This window comes from Molothrus ater, chromosome 26 (genome assembly GCF_012460135.2).
Source record: "Molothrus ater isolate BHLD 08-10-18 breed brown headed cowbird chromosome 26, BPBGC_Mater_1.1, whole genome shotgun sequence".
Lineage (NCBI taxonomy): Eukaryota > Metazoa > Chordata > Aves > Passeriformes > Icteridae > Molothrus > Molothrus ater.
The window spans coordinates 5,338,474-5,349,226 of record NC_050503.2 but is presented as its reverse complement, the minus strand read 5'-3'; the positions used below and the strand labels follow the sequence as shown (position 1 = coordinate 5,349,226).

Sequence of the window (10,753 nt, the reverse complement as noted above, 5' to 3'; positions counted from 1 at the left end):
ACCTGCGAGCTGCTGGGAGCCGCCGGGACACCGGGCCTGGCACCGCCCCCGGCTCGGGACAGCGGGGACAGCGGGGCACACCGAGCCGTGTCCGCCCTGCTCTCTCCCTGCTGGGATTTAATAAACCGCGTTTATTCGGGCTTTAATTAACAGCAGCTGTTGGGCGGGGGGGGAAGGGAGAGCGCAGTCGTCCTCTCAGTTGTGCCTCAGTTTCCCCAGCGCCAGCACCGCGTGTGCCGGCCCCAAGCGCTGCCCCACGTCTGTCCTGGGTGTCCCCCGTGTCCCCACACACCGTCCCCGCCGGCTGCGGGCAGCACGGACGCACCGGGGCGGGAGCTCCCGGCACCGGGAGAACCGGGGGGCCCGCGGTGTCCCCCGAGTCCCCCCACGCCCGCGGCGCTGACGCCGCTGATTTATCGCTCTCGTTAGCGCAGCCCGGGGAGCATCTGGCCGCAATTAGCGCCGGCTCGGCGTCACCCGCCCCGGTGTCCCGGGGCCCCGCGTGTGCCCGGGCTCTCGGCGGCGCGGGGGCCGCATCCTGCCCGGTGTGTGTGTGTGTGTGGGGGGGGGTTATCGGCGGCCACCGGCGCTGCCTCCCCCCGCGCCGGTGACGTCAAGCGCTGACGCCGATCCGCCCCCTCAGCCGCCCGCGGGCTTGGCCGGCCGTGACGTCCGCCACCGCCACCGCCACCGCCGTTAACTCCTTCCCCGGTGCCGCCCGCACCGGGCTCGTGGTGCCCCTGGCTGACCCACGGGGCAGGGATGGTGTAACCCCCCCCCCCGCTCCCCGGTGAACCGCGGCTGGCCGGAGGGAGCGGCTGTTCCCTGGGTAACCCCCGGTGCCACCGGGGCGCGGCGGTGACACGGGAGGTGTGGGGACATGCAGGAACGGTACAGGGCACACAAACCCTGCTGTGCCAGCGGCCTGTCCCGGGCTGACCCACACGGGCGGTGGCCCGGCTGTCCCCCGGCGTTCCCGTGAGGTCCCGTGGCGCGCCTGGCCCGGTGTGTTCATTTATTTATTTGTTGTACCCTTTTTACAGCCGGGGTCCGGCTCGGTGCCAGTGTCCGGTGCTGGTGCCCAGTGCCCGGTACTAGTGCCTGAGTCAGTGCCCATACCAGGGACAGTTCTGGTGCCGGTACCGGGAGCCCAGTGCCAGGTGGCCGGTTCCTGTGCCCTGTGCCCAGTCCCAGTTCCCACTAGCCAATTCCCATGCCCGATTCCCATTCCTATTCTCAGTGCCTGGTTCCCGTGCCCGGTTCCCGGTGCCCTGTGCCGTTCCCGTGCCCAGTTCCCAGTGCCCTGCCCTGTCCCGTTTCCCGGTGCCCTGTCCCGTTCCCGGTTCCCGCCCCTCCCTTTGTGCCCATCAGCCCCGGCGGGGCGCGCGCCTCGGGGCCACGTGACCGCCCCTCCCCCGCGCTGACGTCATCCCAGGGCCCCGCGCGCTGTTGTCCCGTTTACCCGCCGGTCGCCGCGGCGACGGGGCCGGGGCGGGGCCGGGCCGGGGCGGGGCACCGCCTCCGCGGGGACAAGGCCACGCCCCGTATGCAAACGAGGGCGCCCGAGGACGTCATCTGCAGCCAATGGGGACTCGACGCGGTGAGGTCACCGCGGCGGCGCCGCCTATTTAACGCGGCGCGGGGCGCGCGGCGGCGGCAGAGCCGTGTGCGCGCGCGCAGGAGCGGGGCCGCGGCCGGTGCGCACCGGGCGCCTCCCCCCCCCGCCCTCCCCGCCCCGCGCTCGCCCCGGTCCTCCCCCCGCCCCGGCGCCGTTTCCCCCGCAGCCGGGCGGGGGAGGAGGATGGAAACACCCTTCTACCATGATGATGTGTTGAGCGGCCTCGGCAGCGGCTTCGCTCCGTCCTCCGGCAGCAACGGGCTCCTCCTGCCTTTCCCCGGCGGCAGCATGATGAAGAAGGACGCGCTCGGGATGGCCTTACCGGAACAGGTGGCGGCGGCGCTGAAAGCCCCCGGCGCGGCCAGCGGCGAGGCGGCGGGGCTGCTGGGCTCGGCCGAGCTGGGGCTGCTCAAGCTGGCGTCCCCGGAGCTGGAGCGGCTCATCATCCAGTCCAACGGGCTGGTCACCACCACCCCGACCAGCGGCCAGTTCCTCTACCCCAAAGCGGCCGCCTCCGAGGAGCAGGAGTTCGCCGAGGGTTTCGTCAAGGCGCTGGAGGACTTGCACAAGCAGAACCAGCTGGGCGGCGGCGCGGCGGGGAGCGGCGGCGGCGCGGGCGGCGGCGGCGGGGGAGGAAGCGGCGGCGCGGGCGAGCTGCCCGCGGCCGGGATGGCCCCGGAGCCGCCGGTCTACGCCAACCTCAGCACCTACCCGGCCGTCAGCTACGCCGCCGACCCCGGCCCGTTCGCGGCGCCGCCGCCGCGGCTGCCTCCGCCGCCGCCCCCGCCGCCGCTAAAGGACGAGCCGCAGATCGTGCCGGAGGTGCCGAGCTTCGGGGAGAGCCCCCCGCTGTCCCCCATCGACATGGACACGCAGGAGCGCATCAAGGCGGAACGGAAGCGGCTGAGGAACCGCATCGCCGCCTCCAAGTGCCGCAAGAGGAAGCTGGAGCGGATCTCCCGGCTGGAGGAGAAGGTGAAGAGCCTCAAGAGCCAGAACACGGAGCTCGCCTCCACCGCCAGCCTGCTCCGCGAGCAGGTCGCCCAGCTCAAGCAGAAGGTGCTCAGCCACGTCAACAGCGGCTGCCAGCTCCTGCCCCAGCACCAGCACCAGGTGCCGGCGTACTGACCCCGGGCGGGCCCCAGCCCGGGCACGGACCGAGGGGTCCCGGGCAAGGACCCGGGGGAGCGCCCGCCCTGCCCCGGCCATGGACCGAGGGGAACGGGGGAAGCGCTCATCTCGCCCCGGGAACGGACCGAGGGGTCCCGGGAACGGACTGAGGGGAGCGGGGGAAGCGCCCGCTCTGACCCGGGCACGGACCGAGGGGACCCGGGCACGGACCGAGGGGAGCGGGGGAAGCGCCCGCCTTGCCCCGGGCAGGGACTGAGGGGTCCCAGGGGGAGGAAGAAGAGCGATGATCGCCCCCCGCCCATCTCCCCGGACACGGACCGAGGGGCCTGAGGGGAGGACCGGGACCGGCTCCGGACGGCGGGCACCGAGCACGCCCCGCTCCCCGCGGAGGGAGCGGCCGGGGGGGGGTTCCCCGCCGCGCACGGACTGAGAGGGGCCCGGGCCGCCCTCCCCGGGCCCCTCCGCGCCCCACACATTCCAGTGAGGTCCCAGTAAAACCCCGCGACACGGAGAATTGGCCTCTGGCTGTTTGCTGCGCCCGGGAAGGGACGGGAAGGGGCGGCGCGGGCAGGAAGTGGCGCGGCCGGTGCCATCTTGGGCTGGGGGGAACGGCCGCCGGGGAGGACCGGGGAGTTCTGGGGGGCGATGGGGACTGGGGAGTGAGACCCCTCCAGGGCTGGCCAAGAGGCTCTGGGATCACTGGAGATGGTGGAGGGCGAGGGGGTCCGTGGGGCTGTGGTTATTAGGGAGGGGGGGGGCGTTGTGGGGAGCGGGTGGTGAAAGGTTGGGGTGTTGCGGGGGGTGTGGGGTTATTTGGGCTCTCTTGGTGGGAATATGGGTGTATTTGGGCTCCCCTGGGGCTGGAGGGGTTCCCATGTGTGAGGAGGTGGGCGAGGGGACCCCAGTGCTGCTCCTGGCTGTGGCTCTGCCCTGCCAGACCCTCTCCGTGTTGGGGGGTTCACCACCACCCCCCTGTCCGGCCCCCGGGGTCACCCCCAAGCACCCAGCGAGGCCGGGCCTCCCCTGCTCCTCCCAGGCTTCGGCGAGCCCCGCGCTTCCCGGCACCGCACAGGCTCCTCCTTGGCGTTCCCCACCTGCGGGGCCCCATCCCGGGGAGAGCCGCACCGGGGCACCGGCCCCGTGTCCCGGGGACGCTGCCGGCGGCAGCTCCAGCCCGTTCCAGCGGCGGGATCGCCCCGCTGCCGAGAGCCGGCAGTGCGAGAGCGTGGGGTGCCTGGGTACCCTGCCCTGGGGGGCTCCCCGGGGACCCCACGTTCAGCCCCGGCCGTGCCGTGGGTGGCTCCCCGGGGATCGCTCAGCCCCGGGCCGTGCCGTGGGTGGCTCCCCGGGACGCGGTGCCAGCCGGCTGCGGTTTCCCGGAGGAAGCGCCGTCCCCGCCGCGCGGAAGCGGCGCCGTCCCGGCGCGGTCGAGCTGCGCCCCGGATGTGCCGCTCGCTCCGGAGCGAAGACGGACGGGGCAGCACCTGTCGGCCCCGTGGCCTCAGTGCCCCCAGATCCCCGCGTCCCCAGATCCCCGCATCCTCATGTCCCCAAATCCCGTTGTCCCTGCATCGTGCTGGTCCCTTTGTCCCCACATTCCCGCAGCCCAATGTTCCTGTATCCCGATGCCGCCACTTTCCCCGATCCCTTTGTCCCCAAGTCGCCACATCCCGGTGTCCCCACATGCCCCGATCCCTTTGTGCCCGCTTCCCGGTGTCCGCACGTGTCCGCGGAGATCGCGGCAGGGCTGGCTCCCGGTACCGGGGCCGTTTCCCGGTCCTGCCGTGGGAGGTGGGCGGGGGGGAGAGTTTGGGGGGGTTCTCCCGGTTCCCGCGGGGTCCCGGCGCTGCGGTGCCGCCCGGTACCGACAGGGGGCGCCCCCGCCTCCCCCGGGGCGGGTAAAGGCGGCGGCACCGGCACCGGCACCGGGCGGGATGGCCCGGGGCGCGCTCCGCCTGCTCTGCTGCGCCGCTGCCCTGCTCGCTGCCGCAGGTACCGGGCACCGGGAGGGTCCGCGGGGTCCCGGGGGCACGTGGGAGGGGCGGCACCGGGGGGCTGGGTGCTTCCCGGTACCGGCGGTGGGTGCGTCTGGGGCCTCCCCCTGCCCGGTTCCAGGAATGGGGAGAAGCGTCCGGGCGCTCCGGGGCACCGGGGACATTCGGGGAGGTCACCGCGTGTAGCGGTCTCCAGTGGGGCCCTGGGGGGGTTCCGTGTCCCCTCTGGGGCTGGGGTCACCGGGGGGCCGCACCGCCTCCCCGGGAGTGCCGGGCTGGACCGGAGCACGCTGCCCCTCCCGGAGCATGGGCTGCCAAACCGGCTGCTCCTGGCACGGGTACCTGGCACCGCATCAGCGCTCCCGGGGCACAGGGCTCCCCGGGATCCCGGGCCACCGTGGGCCCCCCCGTTTCCAGCCTGGGCCCCCCGCACCCTCCCTGCACCCGAGGGGCCTCGCTCACCCATCGTGGCACGCATGGGCTCCGTGCCATCCTGGCAGAGGGTGGCGGATGGGTGACAGCCCATCCCAGTGGGGCTGGCAGCCGTGGGGCCCCCCAGGCACGCTGTGCCCCTGGGTGCCGGCTCTGCCCCGGGGCATTTCTGCCCGGTGTCCCCCTGGGGCCAGTCTGGACTTGCTCCTCCTGCTGTGCAAACAGGATTTGGGCAGATAAGGGGCACTGCCAGCGCTGCCCGGAAAACCTGCTCTGTCTCACGTGGCCACGGGAGAGTCCCTGCCACACCTGGCCCTGAGGGTGCCCGGTGGGTGCCACAAGGGCTGGGTCAGCACGAGTCCCTATGCCCTGGCACTGCCCTGGCACTGCCCTGGCACTGCCCGCTGCTGCCATGCTGCTCTGCCTGTCCCCAGCAGTGCCGTGCCCGTGCCTCCACAGCTCGGGAAGCTCTTTCTGATTCTGGATTTCTGGGGTTTGATGCTGGCTAAGTCCCAGGTTTCTGTGTGATCAAAACCACCTGGGAAATGATCCCTGTGAGGCCGGGAGGTGGGCAGGGGCTGCTGCCCTGCCAGGCTCCTGCCATGTGCCTGCTCAGCAGCTCTCTCCTCCGAGGTCTGGAGCCAGGACGTGGCACTGATTGTGTCCCCAGTGTCTCAGAACAGCTCAAGGACAGCCGTGTCACCATCTCTGTCCCCTACAGCCACCAGCCAGGGCTCTCAGAGTGTGACTCCATCTGGCCCTGATTCGGGAGCAGTCCGTGCAGCTCCATCCAACACCACCCCAGCACCAGCCCCACCCAGCACCTCAGGATCAACAGCATCTTCAGCATCTCCATCCAACCAAACCCCAGCACCAACCCCACCCAGCACCTCGGGGTCAAAAACATCTCCATCATCTTCATCCAACCAAACCCCAGCACCAGCCCCACCCAGCACCTCGGGGTCAAAAACATCTCCATCATCTTCATCCAGCACCATCACACCAACAACTCCATCTACTACCTTGGGGTCAACACCTCCATCATCTTCACCCAACACCACCGCACCAACTCCAAATAATATCTCAGAATCAACACCTGCGTCATCTCCATCCAACACCACCACATCAACAACCCCATCCAACACCTCGAGATCAACACCACCTCCATCATCTCCATCCAACACCACCACATCAACAACTCCACACAATATTTTGGGGTCAACACCTCCATCATCTCCATCCAACACCACCACATCAACAACTCCACACAATACTTCAGGGTCAACACCTCCATCATCTCCATCCAACACCACCACAGCACCATCTTCAGCCAGGACACCCTCATCCAATGCCACCACGGCACCAACTCCATCCCGCACAAGTGTGTCCAGACCCACAGAGCATCCATCCAACCCAGCCCCCTCCTCACCCAGCCCCTCTGGGCCTGCCTCTCCCCCCACAGCCACCGTGAGCCCAGGTCCCAACAGCACCAGCGCTGTCACCACCAGCTCCAGAAGGACGGCAGCCACTGGGAGCTCTGGTGAGAGCCAGCCTGGGGGGCACCGGGCAGCTGGGGGGCCTGGGAATGGCCACGGGCCCCCCTGGATCCCCCACTTGGGGCTGCACTCACAGGAGGGCTCAGGGGTGCAGGTCCCACGGTGAGCCCAGAGCCCCCCTTGGCTGCTCCCCTCTCCTTGGGGGGGTTGTTGAGGGCTCCCCTTTTGTCCCCCAGTGCCAGGGGGGTCAGGAGGTGACACAGGAGCTGGGTGCCAGCTCTGTGATGGGTGGGGTGGTGGCAGGCGGGTGACTGGAGCCAGTCTTGAGCCACCTCTTTCTCCATGGTGCTTGGAGGCTGGGCATGAGTCTCAGTGGGGGGAAAAACGGGGTGCCAGGGGGGAAATAACAGGGTGCCAGGGGGGAATAACAGGGTGCCAGGGGAATAACGGGGTGCCAAGAGGGAACAACAAGGTGCCAGGGGGGAATAATGGGGTGCCAAGAGGAATAACAGGGTGCCAGGGAGGAATAATGGGGTGCCAGGGGGGAATAACGGGATGCCAAGGTGAATAACAGGATGCCAGGGGAAATAACGGGGTGCCAAGAGGGAACAACAAGGTGCCAGGGGGCAATAATGGGGTGCCAAGGGGGATAATGGGATGCCGGGGGAAATCCCGGGGTGCCAAGGGGAATGACGGGGTGCCCATCTCGCCCCACAGAGCCGCACCCCGCCGAGCTGAGCCCTGGCGTGGTCGCTGTCATCTCCCTGGCCGTGTGCCTGCTGCTGGCGGCGGTGGCCGCGCTGCTGGTGCGGCGGTCCCGGCGCGGGACGCCCCCGTTCCAGCCCCTGGATGAGGTGCCCATGGTGCGTGGGGGGCCCAGGGGGGATTTGGGAGGGGGCAGCGGCTCCGGGCAGCGGGCGCTCACCCCGCTCTCTTTCTCTTCTTCCCCAGAGCAAAGTGACCGAGGGGTCCCCTGCGCCCACCCCCAGCTGACTCCCCCCCGCCGCAGCCCCCGGTGCTCAATAAAGAAGCCGCTCCCTGCCTCTGCTTTCCTGTCTGCCATGTGCTCTGCAGCCTGCCCGGGGAAAGCCCCCGCTCCCGGGGGATGCCCGGGCCGCTTTCGGGGTGTTCCCGGTGCGGCGGGGCCGGTGCCGGGGGCGCGGGGCCCGCGCAGCCCCCCCGGCGAGGTGCGATGGGAGGGAGCGAGCGGCCAGGCACGCACGTCGCCTTCCTTCTGCTCCGCTGCACTCGGCCGGGGCCGCGCTCGCCGCGAGGACCGGGCACCGGTACGGGGCTGCGGGCGGGGCCGGGAGGCTGCGGCCGCCGGGGACCCCCGGGCCGGGCATCGGCGGCGCCGGGGATGGGGATGAGGCCGCTGCCGGTGCTGGCGAATCCCGGGGTGTCGGTGCTGGGGGCTCTGCGGGTGCGCCCCGGTGCTCGGGGGCGGTGGGTGGCAGGTGGCCGGGGTGGGTCATGAACGCGGCACCCGTGGGTTCACGACTTGGCGAGTGCTGCGGGCTGGGGCCACCCCCCCGTGGCCTCAAATCCTTGTCGCTGTCCCCATGCAGCCCACGGGAGCACCGGGAGTGGGGCGGGGGGGTTCCCGAAAGCCGAGGTCGGGGCTGAGCCCGGCCGAGCCCCGGTGGCCATAAATCACGGCGGGGAGGAGCCCGCGCGTCCCGGCCCCGGGGTGGCCCCGGGGTGTCCCCAGCCGCGGGAGGGGGGTCCCCGCCGGTGAGCCCCTCCCGGCCGCGGCTCCCGGAGCTCCCCCCGCAGGGACGGCGATGAGACGGAGCCGGACAGCGCTGCCCTTCCTCGGCGCGGAGGTGAGACCGGCACCGGGGGCCACCGGCGGGGCGAGGGCTGTCCCGGGGGGCGAGGGGTGTCCCCGGTATGAGCGTCCCAGCGCCGGGCCCCCGGGCAGCAATAACCGGGCTGGCGGCGCTGAGCGGGAGTTAATTATCCCCTTAATGGGCGGTTAATTATTATTCACCTCTGCGTAATTGCGCGCCGGCTCCGGGGGTTTTTCCGGCGGGGTCCCGGGGGAAGTCAGGGGGGTCCTCTCCGGTGGCGGCGGGAGCGGGAGGAGGAGGATGAGGAGGGGGGAGTCCCGGTGGCTCCGTGCGCTGCGGGCGGAGCCGCTCCCGGTGCCCCGGCTGCGCCTTTCCCGGTGCCCCCCCGGCCCAGGTACCACCGGTACCCCCGCCTGCAGCGCCGCACCGTGTCCGGCAGGGGGCGCCGGCGCGCTACCGGCGCTCGGTACCGGCGGGGGGGGCGCGGGGGGCGCTGCCCGGGCGGGACCCTCGGGCCGGGATCAGCAGGGACCCCCCCCGTCCCCGGGGCCGCTCCCCCGCCTCTCACCGCTGCTCCGTTTCCCGGCAGCGCTGCCGCGATCCCGCCGAGGCCGCCCCGTCGGGCCCGTGCCCGGGAGCGGCGGTGGGCGCCGTGCGCCGGCGTTTCTCCGGGACCCCGTTGCTGCCGCCGCTGGGCTGCCGGTTGGCGGAGGCGGCCCGCGCCCCCGAGCCCGAGGCTGCCCGGGTGGTTTTCACCATCGAGGAGAGCGGCCCCAGCAGCGGCGATGAGTCCGAGCCCCCCCGGTAAGGGCGGCACGGGGAGCGGGGAGGTGATGCCCCGGTGGCACCGGGAACGGGTCACCGGGCAGGGCACGGCTGGCGGGGGATGCTCCCGGCTTCAGCACCGGCGGCCGGACAGCGGCACCGGGGCAGAGCACCCGGTGGGTTGGGGACAAACTCCTCTGTCACCGACCCCGCTGTGCCAGCCCCGGGGTGCGCATTGTGATCACCGTCTGTCCCTGTCACCGCCCAGCACTCCTGTCCCCCACTGTCCCTGTCGTCCCCATCCCCCTTTTCCCCACCAGCCATCCCTGTCCTCACCCTCCTCACCCCCTCGCTGTCCCCATCCCGTGTCCCAGCCAGAGCCACCACAGGGCTGGCCTGGCCCTGCCCGAGGTGACCTCGGTCCCTCCCGCAGTGGCTCGGGCCCAGCAGTGCTGCTGCAGGGCTATTTTTGGGCCATTCCCCCTGTCCCGTGCCTCTCCCAGCCCGGCTTGTGGGGACAGCAACGAGCTGGCACGGCCGAGGGACATGGCTCTGGTGTCACTTGTCCTCCAGCCCTGCACAGACACGTGGTGACAGCGACACTCCGATAGGGACTGGCTGTCCTGGGGACGGGGACTCGCTGTCCTGGGGCCAGCCCAGCCCTCGCTGCCAGCCAGCACGGGGGGCTCTTCCCTCTGTCCCACATCCCCTGATGTCCCTGTCCCACGTCCCCCTGCCCTGATGTCCCCACAGACAAGCCAAGGTGACCCCTCCAGGACCCCCCTCCAGTGGGTTTTGGGGTCCCGCCCTGGGCAGGGGGGCTCTGGTGCTGTCCCCTCCTGGCTCCCTGCCAGCTGCTGGACATTTTTGTGGCCATCAGGAACAGCCGGTAGCCACATCTGCTGCATCAGGCTGGGCAGTGCCAGAGCCCACGGCCACCTCTCTGTGGGTCCCCCACGGTGTCACTGCCACCAGCTGGACCTCACCCTGCTCAGGAGTGGCTCCAGGAGGGGACAGCACCAGGGAGGGGCTGGGGCACGGTGTGGGGTGGCTTTGGCTCTCACAGGTCCCTTGGTGGCACCGTGGCATGTCCACACCACATGTCTGGGATGCTCCAAGCTCAGCTGTGTCCCTTGGTGGCACCACGGCACTGCCACACCGCGAGTTCAGGATGCTTCGGGCTCAGCCACGTCCCCGTGTCCCTCGGTGGCACCGTGGCACAGCCACTCTGCAGGTCCAGGATGCTCCAGACTCAGTTGTGTCCCTCAGTGTCACCGTGTCACAGCCACACCGTGTGTCGGGGATGCTCCAGACTCAGTTGTGTCCCTCAGTGTCACCGTGTCACAGCCACACCGTGTGCCGGGGATGTTCCAGACTCAGTTGTGTCCCTCAGTGTCACCGTGTCACAGCCACACCGTGTGTTGGGGATGCTCCAGACTCAGTTGTGTCCCTCAGTGTCACCGTGTCACAGCCACACCGTGTCTCGGGGATGCTCCATGCTCAGCTGTGTCCCTCCGTGGCACC

The 10,753-nt window shown here is 70.9% G+C and overlaps 1 protein-coding gene across 1 annotated transcript; it reads left to right on the top strand.

The window, feature by feature from the left end:
- Nucleotides 1-1,692: 1,692 nt before the first annotated feature.
- JUND (JunD proto-oncogene, AP-1 transcription factor subunit) lies at nt 1,693-3,263 on the top strand. The gene has a single exon (XM_036399463.2). It carries the CDS (start codon nt 1,802-1,804, stop codon nt 2,744-2,746), a length of 945 nt encoding a protein of 314 aa, XP_036255356.1. The 5' UTR covers nt 1,693-1,801; the 3' UTR covers nt 2,747-3,263.
- The last annotated feature ends 7,490 nt before the right edge of the window (nt 3,264-10,753 follow it).

What these genes read in the sequence shown, in the direction of transcription:
- JUND (XM_036399463.2), top strand. Translation starts at nt 1,802, where the DNA reads ATGGAAACACCCTTCTACCATGATGATGTGTTGAGCGGCCTCGGCAGC.